The sequence below is a fragment of the Nannobrachium achirus genome (assembly GCF_963921795.1).
Source record: "Nannobrachium achirus genome assembly, chromosome: 20".
Classification (NCBI taxonomy): domain Eukaryota; kingdom Metazoa; phylum Chordata; class Actinopteri; order Myctophiformes; family Myctophidae; genus Nannobrachium; species Nannobrachium achirus.
The window spans coordinates 30,901,796-30,924,851 of NC_137827.1; the positions used below are offsets into that span (position 1 = coordinate 30,901,796).

General features: G+C 42.1%; 3 protein-coding genes across 3 annotated transcripts in view; all 3 read right to left on the reverse strand.

Moving 5' to 3' along the window:
- Positions 1-1,378: 1,378 nt before the first annotated feature.
- On the reverse strand, positions 1,379-5,600 carry sumo3a (small ubiquitin like modifier 3a). Its single transcript, XM_080750121.1, has 4 exons — positions 5,471-5,600; positions 4,194-4,322; positions 3,989-4,060; positions 1,379-3,376 (listed from the first exon to the last, which is right to left on the reverse strand). Exons 1-4 carry the CDS (start codon positions 5,489-5,491, stop codon positions 3,314-3,316), a joined length of 285 nt encoding a protein of 94 aa, XP_080606247.1. The 5' UTR covers positions 5,492-5,600; the 3' UTR covers positions 1,379-3,313.
- Positions 5,601-8,060: 2,460 nt separating this feature from the next.
- On the reverse strand, positions 8,061-15,392 carry pttg1ipa (PTTG1 interacting protein a; the record flags this gene model as incomplete). The annotated part of the gene is made up of 7 exons (XM_080750978.1): positions 8,061-8,415; positions 8,733-8,779; positions 11,538-11,603; positions 13,489-13,591; positions 13,863-13,971; positions 14,403-14,455; positions 15,311-15,392. The coding sequence occupies 7 exons, from the start codon at positions 15,390-15,392 to the stop codon at positions 8,378-8,380; spliced, it is 498 nt and encodes a 165-aa protein (XP_080607104.1). The 3' UTR covers positions 8,061-8,377.
- A 4,365-nt stretch (positions 15,393-19,757) lies between these two features.
- myo10l1 (myosin X, like 1) overlaps positions 19,758-23,056 on the reverse strand; it is a gene marked incomplete at both ends in the record, with an annotated part of 63,152 nt that continues 59,853 nt past the window's right edge. Inside the window, 6 exons of the mRNA XM_080750648.1 lie at positions 19,758-19,862; positions 20,096-20,287; positions 20,606-20,782; positions 21,297-21,644; positions 21,930-22,053; positions 22,764-22,900. Of these exons, the coding sequence (XP_080606774.1) occupies positions 19,758-19,862; positions 20,096-20,287; positions 20,606-20,782; positions 21,297-21,644; positions 21,930-22,053; positions 22,764-22,900 (1,083 nt within the window). The remainder of the gene's footprint in view (positions 19,863-20,095; positions 20,288-20,605; positions 20,783-21,296; positions 21,645-21,929; positions 22,054-22,763; positions 22,901-23,056) is intronic.

The window sequence follows — 23,056 nt, forward strand, 5'->3', positions numbered from 1 at the left end:
ACGCAAGTCACACTTGCAAATGAATTCTGTCCTTGTCCCTTTTATGCCCATATATGGAGATCCCTGATGTCATCAATATTAAGCCCATATCTGGGAATGCCCATATATGGACATATTGTGTCACTCATGTGGTCTATGACATCAAACATCTATGATATCAGACGTCAGTCATCTCCATATATTTGGGAAAATATTGCCACATTTTGGGCAATGTTTTCCCAATTTCCCACATTTTTAGAACATTTAAAAGGCAAATGCTATGACTCTTTTTCTTCTTGGCCACAGATCAATCGTGCTCCCTTTGCTCTTCCTCTTCAGTATCTCTATTCACCATCATGCTTCCTTCTAGGTACATCAGAACAGCTGTTTCACTTGGTAGTTTCACAGATGGGCCACTTTGTTAATCCAAAAGGTCTATGTAGATAACCTAACCCACTCCTTCTTTCATGTATCATCCTCCTTGATGATTGACAACATTTCAATTCACAAGATTTATTCCACTATTCTGATGATGATGATAATAATAATGGCAATACAATCAGATTCTGAGACTAAATGTTAATGTCCAGATTTGGAGTATCTGAGACAAGCATTATGGTGAGACTGTACCATCATTCATATTTCAAAATGTTATTTAATGCTTCAACTTTCTTACAAAACAATCTTAAAGCCACCCTTTTCTATTGCAAAAAGTTTTAGATCCCTCCTTTTCACAAATCTTAAAATAACAATCTTGATATACATTGAGGTCAAGTACCCCTTCAGGACCTCAAACTATTATCTCTCTCTAACCAAAATCGTTCAGAAATAAAATATTGGTGCCATTGATTGACTCATCGCTAAAGTTTAATTGAAACTAAACAACTATTCTGTGGTAGGGCTTTGTGAATTTTCAAGTTTTTGACTCAGATGACCATAGCTCATTGGCACCACCTGCCTGTCGTAAGTCTGCTACACATTCTCTTCTGAGAGCTGATAAGTTGCAAGATGGGTGTATTGGTTTCACAATATCATAAAGGTAAGAAAACCAGGCAGCAATTCATGTTTTAGTTTCAAAACAAGTCAAAGGCCTGTCAACTGCAAGTTGATTAAACCATTAACATCTTCATTTCAAGTCATTCGATCAGAATCAAGGAGCAATAATTACTTGGGATGAATTAACACTTAATTTTCTCACTTAATTAAAACATTTTTAAAGGCAAATAAAGTAAATAACCTTTACTTAAGCCAAGAATGACAGAGGGGACAAAGTTATCATACCATGGACATTTGACAATTTGCAATTTTTAGAAATGCACACTTAAGAAGCTTGTGACAGGGGACCTGTGTAGCAAACTATATTTATTGTATACAGTAGTAAAAGACAACAAATAATGTACAAATCAGTAGAGAAACAATAAAATAAGAACTGTGGGTACAGAACAAATATCTCCCCAGCTCAGTGGGTACACCTCCCTCCCTCCCACAATGCAACAAGAAAGCAAACATCACTTCCAAAATGTCAACACAAACTGGACAACTTTGTCACTGCCAGAGAGACATTCTAACAAATTAATATTACAAACCAGATCTGTTGTTGAAAAACAAGTTTATTCTTAAAACAGCCCACAATGTTTTGTTTACTTCTTTCACCAACAAGTATACTGACATACTCCATATACCCATATTGTATGTCAAAAAATCTTTCCCTTATCGTACCCCACCCACCCCTTTCTCAGACAAATGCTAGATCAGCCTGGTACTGTAGGTACCCACTAACACCTGAAATCACAATTTGTTCCACTCATGCTATTCCAACTTAAGTGAAACAAACTAGATTTCACTTAATAAATGAGGCAGGGAGAAGTGGAAGCAAATTACTACTATACAGAGAAAGACACCGCCTTGGTGTTCCAATGGCGTGACCTTGCTTTGCTTTCACACTGATAAAATTACATGAAGTTGAGAGCTTGTCTTTGGAGTATTGGTCCAGGCCCAACGACAGTTACATCTAGTGTCCATTCTGAAAGTTCTGTACACAAAGCAATACATCCCCTGGGTAATATTACATATAATAAAAGGAAAAAGGAAAACAATATAAAATTTGCAGACCTGTTCAGCAAAAGCACCTAAAAATGCAAAGAGAATTAAAATACAAGACAAGTGCCACGGTCACCGTTCAGAAGTGAACAAACCGCACACAAAATCACATTGAAACGGAAGATTTCTAATAACATAGTTTGGGAAGTGCTTCCATTTCAAAATATTTCCATGTCAAAACTGACGGTGACCGTGGACCAAATGGCAAAGGCCCGTACTTGACCCGCAACGGATGAAAACTGTGATAGCTTACAGGATACTGTGCTTTCACTGGTATGAGAAGCAGACGACCCAATGACAAACCAGAAAAGCTGTGATGTTGTCATCCAATTTTGCAACCCATGATGCTGACAGGAAGTAGCGTCCCGGTCGGCCAGCGAAAGACCTTTGACACAGGTAACAGTCAGTTGGCATATGTAATGTTAGTTGGTACCACAAGGTGGTGCTTCCTTTCTTTTTGCTTTTCTTCTTTGCAGTGAGCAGTTCCTGGTGTTCCCTTTTCTCTAGAAATTCCTGTTTCTCGGTTAGCATCTCTTCTGTCTCCTGGAGTTTCTGGATCGCTTCTCGTAGACAAGGTATCTTTCCTCCAAAGATCTTAGCGAAAAAGACATTCTGAGGCAACTACACAAAACCTAGGATATGCGTGTGGAAAATTGATCTCGCAACCAAGCTATTCTGACACGTCGCCCTGGCCCGAATAGTTTTTGAGCTATGCTAACCGCTCCTACGTCTGGCTTTGTGAGTAGGTCCCTATGTCCCTATGAGAGTCCATATGCACATCACACGAGTCATAGAAAGTATGCACACTCAAGAGACCGACATCATCACAGCTGATGTCACGGACAGAACAAGGGGATACACGTGTTTGATGGGATTTTTTTCTAATTCCTGGAGAATATATTGGAAGTGACATCAGATATAATGTACACACTCTGAAGAAGCACAACAAAACAAAGCACCACCTTGTGGTACCAACTGGCATTGCATATGCCAACTGACTGTTACACACATCTGAAAGTTCAGTCCTGGCTGAGATAGTACATAAACAACTGAAACTGAGGAGCCCCCACCCACCGCCCACCTGACATAATGAAAAAAGAAAGAAAGAAAATAATAATTAAACAGGAAAATAATAACGATAGAGAAGCTCAGAAGAGAAATGGGAAGGAGAGAGGGATAGTTGAGGTGGCTGGGGGCATGGTCTGAAGGTGGCCATCACTGAGGTGGGAGGGGCTTAGCAGTGCCCGCCTGTCTGCTGCTGGAAAACATCTATGGTGTCTTCGTCCTCCATCTCCAGCTGTTGAATACAGGGATTCATCAGTATACCTTTGTGGCGTTTAAATGATAAATATTTCAAACATGCAGACAACAACCACCCCACGCCCTCAAAAGTACAGAAGGAGACAGTACAAGGGAGGAGTAGGAAAGGAAGGTGTAATTGACGGCAAAACAGTTCATTTCAGTGAACTAATCATTTCGTTCACGGTAATGATTTGTTCACGTTCACAGCGCGATCGTCCTGTGAAAAACAAACGCGGGATCGTTTTATTACGTTGTATGTACAGCCTGCCCTCATGCCTGTGCGCCGAGGGCTATTAGGGGAAGGGGACCGGGGTTATGAACGAAAGCGTGAACTTAACAGTTTAAGGAAATTAACTAATCGTTCATGATTCATTCTTATGAACGAATAACTCGTGAACAACACATCACTAGTAGTGATGGGATTCAGTTCTGGGTCAACAAGTGCCATGGTCATCTTAACCACTGCACAATTGTTTGGCACAGAAGTCATTACATTTCTAATTGACAGATTCAAACTGAGAACAATGATATTGAAGGCGGCTCTAGCCGCGATTAGCCTTGCAACTTCCATTGTGAATCTGATTGTGTAAAGAACACCATCTCTTACCTGTGCAGGTGTATCCGTCTCATTAATAGGCTGACCATCGAACCGGAACCTGATCTGCCTTATTGAGAGACCCTGCAGGAGAAAAGAGAATAAACATGCAACACTGTTCATTGTGACCACCCTACTTGGTACATAAAAAGCAAAGTAAACCACTATAAGAGCTGGGATTGAGTTCTTCAGCAGGTACTGCTGAGAGACAACTCACCTGTCGTTCGCAGTATGCCTTCATTAGTTTGCTGAGAGGTGTGTGCCTTTTGATTTTAAACTGAACCACCGACCCATCCTGACCTGCAACCTTCAGGTTGATGTGGTCGTTCTCAGTTTTCACTCCCTCCTAAGAAAATCAAAACACATCCACAACTGGTCTTAGGTGCTGATTGCTTGAGATATTCCACATGCACAAAAGTAAATTATGAGATACGAAAACGTAACTGTACTTGATAACTATTAGTTAAAATGTATGTAAACGTAATATCTGTTCGGTTTATGCCTTGGCTTCTTCTATGGAGTATGAACAGACATCATCTCAGTTTATACCAGTGGTTCTCAACCAGTGGTCTGGGGACCACCAATGGTCCTTGAGGGGGGTTCCAGGTGGTCCCCAGCTAAATTATGGAGTTGTAAACCAAATGAACCCATATAGATCTTTAGCTCGAGTAAAATGAAACCAAATGAACCATAAAGGTCCATTTAGTTTCATTTTACGCAATCAAGAGTTCAATTGCTAAACATCTAAACATTACTTAATTTACAAGAAGTCTACACAATTAGAGAATGTACAAGAATTGTTATGTTGATCAACGTTTGCCTGTCATCTCGCCTATGGTACCACATCGATACAATGTGATCATTAGCCAGGCTGGAATGACTGAACGTAATCAATACAACACAAGTCGCTCACATTTGCTAACCTGGTAGCATGATTAGCTTCCGGCTAACCGGTTAGCTGCACACCAGACCAGCCTTCAGGAGCGATGCTGAATTTCCCATTGCTGCTGCCGGCTATTGGCTAACGTTTTACACTTAGCTTTTTTGCCGCTGTTGTTGCATTTAAATAGTAATAGTAATACCACCGACTCGCTTTTCTGTGTTTAATTCGTCATCATTGTTGGCGCACCGGTGTCGCCGCTGCAGTTGCGGCATTTTTACTGCGTTGCGGACATAGCGTGGTCCCCTTTCGACAAAGAAAAATCCGCAAATGACAATCATTGCATAACTAAGATTGCAGCTTGCAGTTTTTGGGTCGGGTCTTTATGTGACCGAATCTCGTCTATGTGCCCTTAAAAATGCACCGCGCACGCCCATTTTAGCTTTAAATGATGCACAATACAGGCAGTCATTCATTTGCGAAACAAACACTGCGCCGATTCTGAGAAACGTGCAAACCAGGCCATTTTAGATTGCACATCTCAGGAAGGTTGGCATGAGCTTTGTTTTAATCATCACATTAATTGGTACTGTCCTTCAATCAATATGTCTTACCTTTGGCTTTTCCTCTGACATTTTGGCTGAATTTCTTGTGTGGTTTTACGGGATGCGATGTTATTTGCTAAATATTTCTTTTCTGCCGCCTTCTGCCCTCTCTTCTCCTCCAGTGACGGGAACGCGCGTTCAACTCCTATTGCACTTAGCTGATTGGGTCCAGGAAGACCACGTGACCAAGTATTCACGGGGGCGCGGAAACGGGAGCGCGCACCAATGCAAAACATTCGAGCACGCAAATTGGAGAACCCGCCAAGGGGGGAGCTTTGAGCTTCCTCTTCCTTCCAGTCCCACAGGGAACTGTTTTGTAAACCACAGTGGTTCTCAAGACTCAAACCTTTTCATGGCAAGGGCCCCAAAATTCACTCTTATTAGCCCGCGGAGTCGCAGACCCCCATTTGAAAATAAATACCAGGGACCCCTTTTATTAACTTTTTTACAGCTCTAGCAGTGATAAACATTTTAATTTCAAGGACCCCCAGTTTGACTTTCATTAGGCTACGTACCCCCTTTTAATGGTATTTCTATCTCTGAGACCCCAATTTATAGAGTAAAATCTATGTTAATTTAACTCAAGAGTGTACACGGGTGACAAATGGAACCAAATATTTTGTTCCGTTTGAGTTACCCGTAAGGGTCCATTTGGTTCCTAACTATCATTTAGCTGGGGTCTGGGGACCCACTGAAACTCCCTCAAGGACCACTGGGGTCCCCAAACCGCACTTTGAGAACCAATGTGGTAACTTGCAGTAACCATAGTCTGTTATGAATCGGGGCGGGGGGTCCGGTTCTAGGGATAAAGTTCTATCTGAAGTCTGTGATATTGCAATTGTGGCATTTAGCAGATTCTCCACTCTCCAGAGCAACTCACAATGAGCAAAGTTGACATCTGATCAACTGCATTACACTTTATGTGCCAAGTGTGTTCAGTGCACAGTGCACACAGGTTATTTTGGGCATTGCCTCTGTTGTCCAGGTGGGGGTGCTCCAACACTTGAACACTTGAATTCAAGGGTACTTGATCTGATAAATTCACACTGGCCATTGAAATAAGTCAAATAACACATGTTGCTTTGAAAACATTTGTTTTTTAATATAACTAGAACTTAATTGACAGCAAAGACTGAAAGTGTTGCTACAGTAGAAAAAAAAGTATTAGATGACCTTTGTGTCAATAGTCCATTAGAATATATTCTACAGATTTAAAGCCAATTTAATAAAACTACTGCATTTCAACAGCTAGCCATCCAAACTACATGAATAGGATTTTCACCCAGAGTGCATACTGACCTAAAGATAATCATACCAGTTTTCAAGGACATTTCAATATATTTAAAACAGTAAACATAATTTTGAGTCAGCATGAATCAAGACAGAGGACATGTGAATCGGGACGCTGTAGTCTTTAATATAGGAGTCACATGGGTTGCAATTGATTTAGATTCTCTGAAGTCTGAACTGTACATTTTACAGTACATCTAGGAGTCAATAAAACACAATACAATAAAACTGGAAATCCACTCTAGCAGTGCTGCTGCTGATGAAGATAATAATGAGATAGACCCACATGACATCATAGGATGGGGATTTGAAAGTATTTGATACAACATTGGAAAAACACATGGACATACACAGTCACGTACTGGTGCGCCTAGCACGGCTACAAAAAAAAGACTACTTTCAAAACCTAGAGGGGAAACAAATATTTGTGTAACTTCTCTGAACAACATATAGCCTACTATTAACATATACCAGCATGTGAAAATGTGTTATGAAGATATGTTATAAAGGTGCTGTGAGTGACATTTGTTTTGTTAAAATAAGTGTTAACTAGCTCTATAATCTAATTGTACTGATTGCTATGTAGATTGTTTGTTCAGTAATTTACAGGTGTCTCTGTGTCTCTCCATCTCTTAGGTAAACAGAAAATACATTTCCAGGTGAGTTACACATTTCATCCAATCAGGAAAGAGAACTCCACAAAGTTAATTCATCAGCTTGTGTTCCAGTTCTAATGTTGTTTGCTAATTTATTCACACTTCCAATTTCACTTGTTTACCCCACAGATATAAAAAGCTAGATGCCTCATTCGCCTCTGCAGTTCATTGGAGCGACGTGCAACAATTGTAGTCCGGACTTCCTGGAAAAACCAAGGGACTGCTGCCAGTCAATTGACTACTGGCAAATCACAGCGTGTCTTTTCCGGGACTTATCCAAGGACAATCAATTCAATTCAACAGAGCCAATTCCGATGTTGCGTGGCTCAGCTGTTCTTACAGGCTGCGTACGTGTAAAGACCCGCCCCACCTGCCTCTGACTGGCCTAGCAACTTCAGTATGTGTGATTCCCTTGGTCCCTCGATGCATATGCACCAGAGCCGAAGGAGGCGTCTACCTTTCTATGTCTATGGTTTACCCAGTATCCTATGTGAGGTCCCTCTCCTGATTGGATGTAATTGGTATCCTCAACTGAAAATATTTTCTATTTACTAAAGAGGTGGAGAAAAGACCCATGTTATTGAACAAACACTCTAGTAATGATTGGTCAAATAAAGAGGTAGTTAACACTTATTTGAACAACAACAAAATCTTTAAACTAATATTGAAAATATAAAGTAAAAATAAAAATTACCATTTTAAAACTTACCGCTACATTCAGACATCCCCCTGTTCTATCCTTCCATCTTATTTACACTTAATACAGAATTCATCATTCGGGGTCAATGTAATAAATACAATGTCTCCTTTCCAGAGATTTTATGAAGACAGATGCAGAAAGAAAAGTGTACTACCACAACAGGCACTGGTCAGGTTTTCATGTGATAGCAACAGCATCCATGGGGTGAAGGATTAAACGCCAGGGAAAAGCAGGACGTTCATAGCATGATGTTTAAGTTCACCGGTCGTCTCATGAAAATTTGGAGTATGGGTTTGGTCCAGTTAGACCTAGAGAGAGAACATAATCAACAGAGATGTTTGGTTAAAAGGAAGGTCACTGCAACAAGTCTTACAGGGTGAAAAATGAAAGCAGGAATTATTTGTGTCTCTTTCACAATGTACATTTTAAGTCACAGGACAAATCTGTCCTGTCTCTTCTTTTCTCTGAGAGGAATGGGGAAACAATCTAGATACTGCGTGTGTGTGTGTGTGTGTGAGTGAGTGAGTGAGTGAGTGAGTGAGTGAGTGAGTGAGTGAGTGAGTGAGTGAGTGAGTGAGTGAGTGAGTGTGTGTGTGTGTGTGTGTGTGTGTGCGTGAACACTCACCGTATTTCTTTCGTATTTCGTCATGTCTCATATTCATCTCTGCTTTCCTATGAAAACAAAACCCCCAAAAAGAAGATTTGAAAACAAACCAATACTTATAGAGATGCTAAAACACTCTTTGTTGTTTAAGTCACAAACCGGTTTGGGCAGGTTACAAGTTTGTGACGTGTGTCCCCCACCCCCATGTAATGCTTTTGTGTTGTGCTAAGAAAGGTAACTGATAGGGAACAGTGAATAGAACAATGGAATGGGGGCAGCTGATTCTCTGATAACAGCCACAATGTATATTGAAACTGAGCAATGTTACACCAAGCACACACACTAGGTACAAAACTCAACGAGTTAAACTAAACATGAAACAACGGCCAAATAGGTCAATAAAACACACACACACACACACACACACACACACACACACACACACACACACACACACACACACACACACACACACACACACACACACACACACACACACACACACACACACACACACACACACACACACACACACACACACAAGCCAGCTCATCTGTGTAACATTTAACAGTATTTTAATTCAAACTTCAAAATAAAAGATTAATGCTGGTTAGAGTGGATCTGAAATATGCATTAGGCTGCTTTATAATGATAATCAGTTTCTACAGAGTGGCAGTAGCAGTTTGTTGCTTGGCTTTGTTGCTTGGCTCTGGAAGGTGGCCGGTTCAAAGTCCAGCACGAACTTTGACTGGTAGCTGGAGAGGTGCCATTTCACCTCTTGGGTACTGCCAAGGTATCCTTCAACAAGGTATGGTGTCCTTGAACAAGCCAAGGTATTACTGAACAAGGCACCAAAGTCAACTTGAGTACAGACAGGCTGTAGACCGTGTACAAGCTACCTCTGTACCTCAAGCCCAATTAACCTCCATGTAGGTGGTGACAGCTTCACAAAAAAAAATCATTGGAAGTTCGCACTAGGTATATACTGTACTCTATCAAGTGGGTGGGGCCCTGGCACTTAATTATCAATCACAGTGAGGAAACCCCACAGTGTTTAAATTGAACCACCAGGCCAGGTCCAGAAAGTCAACCTCTCTGGATGGAGATGAAATATTACTCCCTGCAGTAAGCAGGTCCTTGCACTGGGTAAGAGACATCGGCTGTCTGGTAAGGAGTCAAATAATCCCTACCACCAAATATTTCGCTGGCCAGTGAGGAGGTATCAGAATCATGGACAGGTCTCCCTACCACACTCTGGCCAGAGTAGGGGGGAATTAAGAGCGATAGGAGGAAACACATAAAGGAGAACGTTGGGCAACACGTGCACCAATACATCCACGAATACAGCTGACCTAGCCTAGCACAGCTATACAATCCACCCATGTTAAAACAAGGAGGGGATATACTGCAGTTAGTTAGCTGCATTAGTATATAGTCTGGCTAAGCCAGGCTAGTGCTGACCTATGACCCTGAAGGGTAAGGAAGGGGTGGGGGTGGGGGGGGTTCTGCTTTTATTGATAGGTGTACAGTAGGCTGACAGGAACAGGGAGAGAGATGGGGGGAGACACGCAGGAAAGGTCGTCAGGATCGGGACTCGAACCTGCGATGCTGCAAGGGCTGGATTACCAGCCTGGGTGCCTGGACCACTAACTTTTGGCCCAGGCCCTGCTCAGCCAATTTCATCCATATGTTCTCTCTCTTTTCTCTGGAGTGTGAATGCCAACCTGAACTCTGTGGCAAGAGAATGAGGTGTCCCCTCGAAAACTGATCAGGAAAAGAAGAGTGTGACGAAATGGCTCGCTCTTTCTGACCCGAGAGACTTCAGGAAGGGTGCTTTTACTTCCTCCCCATCCGGGTAGCAGAAGGTGAAGTTCATTTGGGGCCTTGGAGATCCTGAAGACTGTCGTTTGGCCTAAGTTGAGTATAGGACAGGCATGGAACTGCTGGACCTTGTCTCTGCATGCAGTTTCAATAATGCTCCGACTAAGAGTGGGTCTCTCTTGTAACTTTTGTTGGAAAGAAGACTGGACTGGACTGGAAATGGTCAGTCTTCGATGGCAGGGACAATGACGAAGAAGATAGAACGGTATTAGGATGGAGATGAGCTGCCACATCCAACAGGATCACTGTCGAACGGGTAACCCTGGTGTGCTAGCGTTGACAAAGCAGCTTTTTCAGAAAGGCAGCAGCACAAGGGACAAAGCCATAGGTGGACATGTTTCAGGCCCAAATACATCACGCACATTGGGTGAGTATCCCAACTCGACATGCTGTTTCAAGAAGAGCAGGCTTGCACCTGTAGTTTTCGAGAGCTTTAGCCGCAAAGCTGTACAAAATACAGTTGTCACAAGAGCTACCGTGAGATGCAAGAAGGGGTGATTGAATGACTGATGCATCAGGCCAATATATTGGAAAGAGGGCCCGTCCTTCCCCTGACACAGGTCATTATGGCACTTAGGGCTGGCGTAATTACAGCTTCTGTTGATGTAGCTTCATTCCCAGCCTTTACTCATCAGTGCAGAGTGTCTATAGGGGCGGGACTTCCATCGCATATACGTACAGTATTTTACCCTTTCTCGACCAATCACAACACTTTCATTCATTTCATTCACGGAGAATGCAAAAAGATGTGTTAATTGTCAACGTCATTTCCCCGTTTAGACACTCAACCATTCAACACTTAGTACCCAGTTGTGTTCTTATGTAAACCAATGAATAACATGTGTGGGTTCTTACTGTATGTGAAAAACAGTATAAATAAAGTGTTCTCACATCCCAAAAAGCCCACTAATAATATCACAGGATGGCGCCCAGCCGCCCACTCACCTCTCTGCTTGTTTGGTCCTTGTCTTGTTGGCCTGCTTTTCCATCTTGGCATCAAATCTTTTGGATCTGAGACACACACACACACACACACACACGTGCACGTGATAAGTAAATTATTAGCCAACCAGTAGCCTTTGCGGGCCACGCCAAAGCCAACACAGTTGCATATAATATTAAAAGGCCCGGCACCTGATCTGATGACCTGATGAGATTACATTATTTCATTAAATACACACAATCCTGTATTTTAAGCAAATTTTGTTCCAGACATACCACATACTGTGGCTGTGCACAGTATTACGCAGATAATACACAAACATGGGAGTGTTTTTGGAAACAAGGGCTTTCCTTGACTAAGAAATTCTAAGTCTACTAATTGTCATCTTTAGTCGAAACCAAACTGACCTATTAATACATGAATTGACTAAGAGGGGACATCCCTATTCTGCTTCATTTTATCTAATCACTAATGTAAGCACTTAAACGCATAAACCAACTACATGATAAAGCAACATGAATAGATGTCAGACTAAGAGAGATAGAAATAGGTAGACATAAAGTAAAACATTAAGACACAATGTCTGTAATGCCTGTAAAACAAGAATGTAACTAGCCGCAAATTGCAACTATTTTTTTTTTTATATATGCTGAAACTAGTTGCAATACCAACCATTGGCAGCCAATGCATCCAAACAGTTTTTTTGCTAACTGACTGTATTAAACATTCAAACTCGCCAACATTGCGGCTGTATGGAAAGCTTGAATTATCCTGACCTCTATCTGCAAAGTGTCATAAAAATCCACCATAGACATGTTATGAGAAAAAAAAGAGCATGCATTGTTGCATTTATCTCTGAAACATTTTAAACTGACATGTTATGAGCTACTTCCTGTCAAGAAATTGCGTGCAGGTGATTATTTAGAAGTGTTTAACTTTGGAAGAGCTCGTCTTCAATAATGCAGCATCCTCCTGCCTCCTGCATTATGTGCAATTTAGAAACGTAGGACCGTTGAGTGATTCCAAACGAGCGCTTCCAAACTCCAATGTGATTAAAACGAATCCTGGAGCTAATTGTCGGAAAATGCATGTCTCTCTCTATCTCTCTCCCGTTCCTGACCGCAGGTATTTAAATACTGCATGCACCACAAGGTTTGCGTTGGGTCCTGATTCCTGCGGGTACCATGCAGCCCTGGCTCTACATTGTGGATTGATGAATTTGTAAACACAGGTAGAGGAGGAGGAGGCATTATTACGCAGCGGATAGATGTCCCGTGGACAGACGTGGTCTAATGCGATTCCTTGCTGTGGTTGACAACCATATGCAAGAATGTTGCAACTTCACCCCATCATACACCAAGTCAACCGAATTAAGGGTGAGAATGCGGCCTTAGAAAAATAATCACCTGCACAGAATTTCTTGACAGAAAGTAGCTCATTTTTTATGAAAAAAAAAAAAAAACTTTTCAGATAGAAAGGATAATTCAAGCTTTCCATTCCGCCGCAATGTTGGTGAATTTGATGTCGTTTAATACCATCAGATAGCAAAAAAACTGTTTACTTTGGATCCATTGATTGGTTGCCAATTGTTATTGCAACTGTAGTTACAACAACAAAAAATAGAGTTGCAATTTGTGGCTAGAATGTAACTACCTGTTTGGACAGAGCCAAAGCAATGGTCTGACTTAACCCAAATTATAATTCAATGTAAGGTTCTAACTCTCATATTTCCGAGCATTTAGGAAATCAACATGCATGTTCAAATGCCCTGAAGAAGATCCACAGCAGATCGAAACGTAAACCTTTTGCTAAAAAAGAAGTCTTTCTGCCATAGCTTTTGGTGTGTGGGAACTAACTCTTTTCTGTTAAGTCATCTTAGCCCAACACCCACAGTCGATGTGCGTATAGTTATGTTTCCTCAGTAGCCTCACCCACATCACAATATAGACTCACCCAAAGTTCTCACACTTGCAGCAGCAGAACAAGCAAATGAGAAAGGCAATGATGAGAATTCCGCCCACAACCGCCAATGTGATAATCAGTGCCTGGAAGTTCACTGCAAGACAAACATACACGGAAACACAAGGATAGGTAGGACACATAAGAACAATGTCATCACGGAGACCTCAAAGAATGAGACCCCAAATGTTGTTAATGACAATTTATTTGCATGCCAACTTATTATAACATATTTAAAAGTGTTGGCTCTGCAGTTTGAGTTGCACAAATAGGTTCAGGTGTGTGTGTGTGTGTGTGTGTGTGTGTGTGTGTGTGTGTGTGTGTGTGTGTGTGTGTGTGTGTGTGTGTGTGTGTGTGTGTGTGCTTACTCCAGCAGAGCCCCCAGCGTGCATCGTTCAGTGGACAGAGGGCATGAGGTGGTAGGATGGTCTTCACAGGGTAGGTTACACATGCCTTCGTTGTTATGCACCACAAACACTGCAATAATCCACACAAAACATACACATAGCATGACCAGTTCAGTAGTCAGATAAATAATGACACCCTGAGTAATAAGCAGGGACAGACCGTAAGTATAATGCAATGACACACAGACAGCTATTTTGCTGACGACAAATGGGTCACAGTCACACACACGATCAATGTCATCCTCTCACCCAGACACAAAAACAGATAAAAGAATGAGGAAACTTAAAAAAAAAAAATAAGGCCAACAAGGAATTGAGACCAGCTTTTACTCCCCAAACCAGTCTAACAGGTAGCCAAGCAGGGGAGGAGCCAGGGGGCAAATGGCTGCTCCACCTGCAACAACCTCATCCAACAACACTCAGTAAAGACTGTGTCCTTCCTTATTCCCTAAATGTTTAGGTCTGTCCAGAATAACACCAAATTTTAGCCCCAAAACTCACCGTCACATTCTTCAGACATTCTTCACAGCTTGTTCCATTCTTCTTCTCGCACGCTGTGAGAGGGAGGAGGGTGAGTTAAGAGGTTTATAAAGCTTTGAACACAGGGCAGCCATAGAAGGGTAAACAGGAGGGGTAACAGTGTGAGATTTCAGTGTTACTGTTTGCTGCTTTGTGTAGGTCAGTGACACAAAAGCAGCTGCGCAAACAAACACCACAACTGACTGACAACATGTAGGCCTACAGTAAATGTATAGTGAGATCAGTTGTATTGACTGGGGCCTATAGGCTACTGGTTTGGCCCCACAGGGTGTTAACAGTAACAACAGCCAAACCATCTGGGACATTTACCATGGAAACACATACCACAGTAAACAGGGCATGGAACAATTATAATCAGCACCATATTATGCTGTAGGCATCACAGTTATCACACTATCACATTAAATCTCAAATAAAAACAAGAAGTCTGGCACAACATGTAGGCTAAGTCCTATTATTGTGATTTAAGTTTTGTGTTTGTCCATCTGTGTCTTTGTTCAAAACCTAGGGTGTTGAAAAGGGATATGAAAACAGCATTGTTCCTGTGCTGAGAGGTTTCCGTTACACAAAAAGCAGAAGCTACTTCAAGAAACTCACATAATTATTCGGATGGATAGATTTGCCATATTAAACAAAAATGACATAACGGTGTTTGTAGAATTTAAGCTTGTCTTGACTTGGGATCATAATCAAAGGCATGTTTTCGGGGAATTCACAACTACAAAAGAAAAGCCTGTCGTCGCCCAAGTAACATGTATCTAGAAAATACACAAAGCAGTCAAAAACAACTAGGCCTATAACAAGAAATAAAGTGATGGAATTATTAATTATTCTAATGACAAAAAAGTGTCACTGATTTCCAATCTCACCGACGCCAGGTGCGGAAGTCTCGGCGAAGACCGTCGACACAACGCAGAGGAAGAGAACAAGGGCAATACTTCGGAAATCCATAATTCCTGTGACTCCTGTCAGGTTTTTGTCAATACACTGACTAAAATATCACTAAAATGTTGAATGACGTGAGCTTGAAGACAACAGGGAATCTGCTGCCTCCTCCTGAGTCTGACTGTGCTCTGATCGATTCGGCGGCAGAGAGGCAAACTCGAAAAGTTGCGATGATCGTTGCTGATTCTGAACAGGAATGTGACCAATCCTCCTTGTGAGCGCACGGTCATTACGCACCGAAACGGAGGCAGGAAGACGTGTGTGTGTGTGTGTGTGTGTGTGTGTGTGTGTGTGTGTGTGTGTGTGTGTGTGTGCGTGCGTGCGTGCGCGCAACGGTGAATTAAAACAAAAATAGAGGACAATAATCAATAATTTATTAAAGCATATTTTTTTGTAAAGCCAGTTACAAAAACAAAAACAACAACAAACATATCTCTCTCTTTCTCTTTTTTTCATAATCAAGCACAATGTTTTTCTACAGTGATGATAATAAGCATAACATAAGAGAAGGCCCACTGGCCGCCTGCGGCTGATAAGGACCCTTTATTGTGTTGAAGTTGCCCATAGATACAAATGTGGGATCAACAAGTCTTCATTCTCTTCAACAGCAAAATTCTCTAGTCTAGGTCTAGTGACCATAACATAAAATGTGATCCAAAAGCGGCATCTATGAGCGGCCTCTTCTCAGTGTGATATCAGTGAGAGACAAAACCATAGATGTAGAATAGGTAGAACAGACAGACAGACACAACTTAACCCAGTGGTTCTCAACCTCAACATTTTCAGGCCATGACCCCCCAAAAAAGTAGTTTGAGGTTCCACAGATAAATATTGTGAAAATGAGTTGTTGTGAGCATATAGATCAGCAGTTTTCGAGGTAGTGCCTCTTACTCAGTTAATATTTCACAATTTGGCCAACATTTGACAATTCTTTATCGTAAAGTTTGTTGCAGTAGGCATATTAAATATGTCTCACAAGTCCTTAAATTGTCACTTTAGAAATGTGCAGATACTCTGTATACACTTACACTGTATACAGTGCGAGTATGTGAGAAAACAATGTTTCATATTAAAAGCAAACCCCTGTGGGTCCTGACTGGTTGAGAAACAATGGCTTAACCCATAGCTCCAAGCTTATGGGTTAATAGCCATACTTTGTTTTTACCAGTCACCGCCGGCAAAAACAGACTTAAAGTTCCAACTAAAATGTAGAAGTTTGACCCATTCTAATTCTATAGTCAGGATCCCAGGTGTCTGTATGTAGGCTATATGGCTATACAGACTGGCAACAGCTTGAAATGTTTAAAATACATGTCCACTTTAAGTTACTTTAAATGACCTTATACTATCTGGAGTGACAAACAAAAATCGATGTCCTTGGGGCAGACATTCAAATTCCTATTGACTTTGTAACTATATGTCAGACTCCTAAATTCTTAATTTGAGTATTGGGATTAGGTTATGTATATTATAAAAGACTGCATTTTGTAATCAAAGAATTCCCCAGGGTATTTAATGTTAATCTAAACATGCTTTAATCCATTCATTAACCTACCCCAGGGGTCTACACTAGGCCTCTACACTAAATATCTTTCCAGAAAATAGCTGATCCACAAGCCTGTATCATATTGCGTGTCTCACATTGCGACACGTTCTGAGCTTGTAGATCTTCTATCTTAGCGGAATGTTTGCCCCAGAAAAGTAATGTGAGGGTTCACATGGTTAAGGACATGGGTACCGTAGTGCGTGTGAGAGTGATCAGGTTTGTCTGACTGTAGTGCCACAGTTGAGTTGGTGATATTAACGTAAAAAGATAAACACACCCAAGGAGCAGTCATGAGTATCACTACTCCCACCGCATGAATTCCCATCTCTCACAGTACCCATTGATGTTGCATGGTGCCTAATCGCTTCTCTCACACTGAGATTGAGAATTAAATTCCCTCACTCCAAAGTTCCTTTTCCATTACTACACAGTTCAATAAATGTCAGTCTCTGCCCCCCTCCCCCAGAATACATACATTAAGAGATAAATATTCCCCCTCTATTCCTCTTCCGCTTCAACTAACGATCACAACATCCTTCTCTGATAAATGTTAGTCTTATAAATTCTCATCATATTTTCACAGATCACACTCAATATGCTTACTCAATAATCACATTTCCCTTTTTCTTTTCCGTTAGACACCACAGGTTGGCGGTACACCATCGATACACACACACACGCACACTCACAGCAGCATTCCAAACACAGCACTTTAGGATGGGGTAGACATTAGGGACATACATTAATAGTAATAGTAGCTGTAGTAATAATCGTCACATGTTTAAAAACGGGGTTAAATCACACACAAAGTGAAGTCCTTGTGCTTTTCAATCGTTGGTGGTAAAGTTATTGATCTTTTGAAAAAAAAAAAGGGGGGGGGGGGGTAGAGTAGTCCAGGTTACATAGATTGTTTGGTTCCTATTAGTACAGCAGAGTGACCTTAAAATATAATACAATAATTAAATCCATCAGAATACTGGAAGAACATACTGTAGGGGAAACCAGTTCAAATAACCCAACAAATTACCACAGGGTTTCCTCTTATCACCTACCAAGTATGACATAACAGCAAATTGGCCACTGCATGAATATGGTCAATTGTGGCCAACCTTGTTGTTTTGTAGTTTACTCATTCTCATTCCTGAAGATCTCTGTGATTCACATTGATGGCAGAGCCAGTGGGTGATGTATTGGCATAGACACACGGTGGTGATTTAGGGGCAATTTATACTTTGTTGCGTACCAAAGACAGCACATTTACAAGTTCACGTGTCGGAGTGCAAAAATTGTAGATCTGCCACACAACCATGTATAAATTATTCCCTACTCTGTTCATTTGCATACTACACATGAGAGTAGTCACATGGTGTTGTATGGCATCTATATACAATACAGTAAAGTGGCCACCAAAAATCAATATCATTCTTACAATACAGTATCTGTGATATACAATACAAAACAATATACAGTATTTTGGACGTCGATGTGCATGTGTGTGTGTGTGTGTGTGTGTGTGTGTGTGTGTGTGTGTGTGTGTGTGTGTGTGTGTGTGCAAAACGTGTTGTAGTACTAGGTGAACACAATATAGGAAAATGTTCTCTCATTCTCTACTGGTTGATACCAGTGGTGTGTTCTACTCTGTTACGCTATAAACCTAGTGTGTGACCTGCAGAAATGTTTTGTAGCCAAGCATAACCCTCTACAAACCATTTCATCCATTGAAAACACGATAGCGTATCTCCACGACCACACGCAGGTATACAGTAGATCATATCCCTCCGACAAAATCTAGAACACACCACTGTTTGATACTGAAATTGTCCCGCTCCAGTTTTCTCTCTTTGAAGGTCCCTTTATACACTGTGGCCAAGTGAGATTGCAACCTGCCTCCCAGTCAGGCTAGTCATCACCAGAGGGCCCTGGGCAAACCTCTGTGGCTGGTTCTTAGGAGGGTCTTATAAGTTCATAATCCGGTCGTCAGGTCATGTGATGGCACTGATGTGGCACTGAAGAAGTCATGTCCTTTGACACACGAAGTGACTGTTATGTAACTTGATATTCTATGTGGCTCCTAGGAATAGTCACCAAGTCCTTTTCTCATTCCAAGACAGATATAAAACAGTTATAGTATAGCTGAAGTTACACAGAGAGAGGGGGGTGGGGGCTGCAAGCAATAACACATTTTGCATCATAACTTAATACAAATAGCGAACAGGATGCAACAGGCTTGAGGACAAATGCATGTGAAGAGAAAGAGAGAGACAACAAAACAAATAGAATATGTGAGAGAGAGAAGGATGAAATAAATAGATACCTGAAAAAAATGCCTATAGATGGCAGTGCACCGAAGGAAAGAGAAAAGAGATAGAAACTGTAGGGTTTGGATTGGTTGTGCTTGTTGAGTTTGGTCCAGAAGAGAAAAACCAGCGATGTATCAGGTGTGCTGTAACATCTACATGCAGGACTAACACATGGGTTGTGTATGTGAAGAATAATTGTCCCAAAATACTGGATGATTTATTTTTTCATGCTAATTTTTAAATAGACTATGCGGTTTCCAAAACATATTGACCCCTATCCCAAGTGGAACATAATCCAGTAGAGTGTGCTGTTTGGCCCCTGTGTCCACTTCCACTTTGCTTCTTTGTGAAAACATTGTAGACATGCTTTCACCATTGGATTCACCCCCCCTGCAGATTAGCTGATTGGTGTGGATGACTCCGTCAAAACCAACCAGCCAATCAATGACATGGACTGAGGCATCTTATGCCCCTCAGCTATTAAGCCCGTTGGAGGAGTCAAGGGGTCCGTTTGGCTGATGGCGATCACCTCGTCCAGGAACTGGAGACACTGGTGATGGACATGATGCTGCAGCGCTTCTTTACCACCATGTTAATGTAAGCCCTCATAATCTTGGTGATCTCCCCCACCTGAAGAGACAAAGAGAGCAGTTACAATAGATATGCGTGTGTGTGTGTGTGTGTGTGTGTGTGTGTGTGTGTGTGTGTGTGTGTGTGTGTGTGTGTGTGTGTGTGTGTGTGTGTGTGTGTGTGTGTGTGTGTGTGTGTGTGTGTTTGGGGCGTGCATGTTGTGTGTTTATGTATGCTGGTGTATGTAGTGTACGCATTTGTGTGGACATGTGCCTATGGCTATTAGCTCTTACCAATGGAGTATCAAAGAACATCTCTCGCTCATCTACGATGATCTTGTAGGTGCAGTGCTGCGGGGCCCCAAAGAAGGTGATGTGTTCATACTGGAAAGTCTCCAGAGGCTTGGGCTCTCCTCTCTTATACACAGACACATTGTCAGCACTCACACCCAGCCATAGGTCATGAGGGAAGCCGCCCTCTTTGCACTACAGAGAATGAGTGAAGGGAGACAGTGTGTTGGAAAGGTGAACTATTATTTCTTGGGCACCTCAATGTTAAGTGCCAAACCGCAAATGGCTTGAAGTAATGGTTACAGCAGTTAGAATGGTTCCCAGACCCAGTCCCCAGGACCCCTCATACGGACGGTTTTCTATCCCACCAGAAACTGCATTCAACTCACTGGTTTCCTTGTAATTCTAGCATTCTAATTACTTGTTGGAACTGGTAGGATGAAATATCAGTTGAGTCCCTCTGTTCTAAAATCAATCACTCAAATCATTGCAATTCCTTTCCTTTCTACTCACCTCAACATCAAAGAGAGTAGATCCATAACCAGGCCACTCCTTGACAATGCTCATGTATTTGAGCATGGCCTGGTGCTGGGGCATGCCTTGCAGCCTGGTCCACTTCTCTAGAACACTGGCCCGAGTGGCCGAAGTCTCCTCTTTCACCCACATCTCCAACATCTGCTCCTCCTCCACCTGGATAGGACACAGGGGAAAGGCAATCAACTAATGGTCAGTTACACATCTCAATCAATGAATGACTTGTTATATCAGAGATCCCGGCTGACTGGAGTTTTGATGGACCATGATAAAGCAGTAAGCCCGGCAGTAAATCACTTTGTTAACCAATGCTGTTATAATCCTTCTAAATCTACTCACATTGATCTATTCTTTCTATTCACAACCATGAGGATCCCGTGCATAGCGGTCTTTAATGCATGTCTCTCCCCATCTCTCTCCCTGTGTCTTGTCTATCTCCACTATAAAAACTATAAATAAAGGCAGAAGTGTCTAAAAAAAGAAATGTCTAAAAAAAGAAATGTTAAACTCATAACCATTTCAGGACAGACTGCCTGTCTCAGCAACCTCTACACACAATAGTCATTTAACTAAGCACAGTCCTAAAGCACTTAGCAGGTCACTACATAAATAAATGAACAAAGCACATTTTGGTTTTGCTGAACAATAGTTTTTAATTTTTTATCTCAACCTTCTGTTTCTTCAGGGAGCCAGTCTTGAAGCTTCTCCTCAGTGTTCCATCCAGGAAGCTGGGCGTACGACGTTTCTCTGATGCAGCTGCTACCACACCCTGAACTCCTCCTGCTGTTCCCTTCCCTTCTCCCGCTCCCCCACCTCCTGCACCACCTCCTGCCCCGGCGCCCTGCTTGGTGGAGTGGAGGATGCGATTGCGGAGACGCCCGATTGGATAAACGTTCCCCAGGCTCCATCCAGCCCGGCCCGCTCCATCACCATGGAGATACTGCAGCCGCAAAGCGGCCAGGTGCTGCAAAGTCTCTTCAGAGGCCGGGAAGTGACCGCTGATCAGAGACTCATGTGCCTGATTATGAGAGAGAGAGAGAGGAAGAGAGTGTGTGTGTGTGTGTGTGTGTGTGTGTGTGTGTGTGTGTGTGTGTGTGTGTGTGTGTGTGTGTGTGTGTGTGTGTGTGTGTGCGTGCGTGCGTGCGTGCATGTGTGTGTGTGTGTGAGAGAGAGAGAGAGGTGGGGCCAGAGAAAAGGGAGAGAGAGAATGAGAGGGAGAGAGATAAATAGATATTGAGCGACTGATGATCACTCAAACTGGCATTAGTCGTTTTACAAAAGTAATATGTGCAGAAAAGCTCACCTGCTCAAACATGAAGGCAAACTCCACTCCTTCTTTGGGCATGCTCTCTACATCCAGGAAGCAGTAGAGCTTGAAGTAGAGTCTCCACTCTCCTTCCTCCTCCTCCTCGTCACTGCCTGCCAATCTGGGAAAGTACACAGTCACACAGAGTTACACAGTGATACCAAAACAATCACTATGCATGCAACTGGTAAATAATTCAATTACAACGCTTATCTCCATCTGCATGTCTACAAACAAAGTTGAAGTACTGGAAAAGCCAGTATTCCCATAATGTGACACCTCGCCTACCTTCATTAATGCGGAAATCGTCTATTTTCGGCTAAGAGATTTGGTGTAGAGGGAAAAGGTAAGGGGCCAATTACAGACCCCCGGGGGACCCCTGACATGCCATCCATCACAAATACTGTCATATACTCCAGTGGTTCTCAACCTTTTCAGGCCACGACCCCCAAAATAATCACATTTTGACGAGCACTAAGTTGAGGCATTACATTTTGTATAACACGGTTCTATTGTGAAAATAGCCGATCTACATGCTCACAACCCCTCGCGGTTGTGAGCATGTAGATCTGCTATCTTCACAATTTCTGCCACTAATATTTGACAATTTTGTCAATTTGTCATTTTAGAGATATTAAAAAGTCCTTAAATTGTCTCTTTAGAAATGTGCAGATACACTCTATACACTTCAACTTTATGCTGGTTTGTTTACTGTTGAGTGAGAAAACAATGTTGCACATTATGTTAATCATCTGGGGACCCCCCAAAATAATTTGAGGACCCCCCTGGGGGTCCTGACCCACAGGTTGAGAACCACTGACTGTCAGATACCTTTCAAACTTGGCTAAGACATCTGCCACAATAACTCTGCTCTCCAGGGCCCTGTCTGTGATCGTATTGTGTTCAAACAGAGAGAAGAGGTTCCTGCTTTCCTCCATGGCAAGGCCTCGGATGAGCTTCTCCACCACCTGGAAACAAAAACGAACAGAAACCCAATACTGGTTTTACTGAGTTGCAAATACTCAAAAACAAAGGCGACTTGCTTGAAACACACATTTGCATATGGTTGTAAGCTTCACTTGAGCTAACTGCCCCCTAAGCCATTGAGTCCTGCCGTCGGGCCT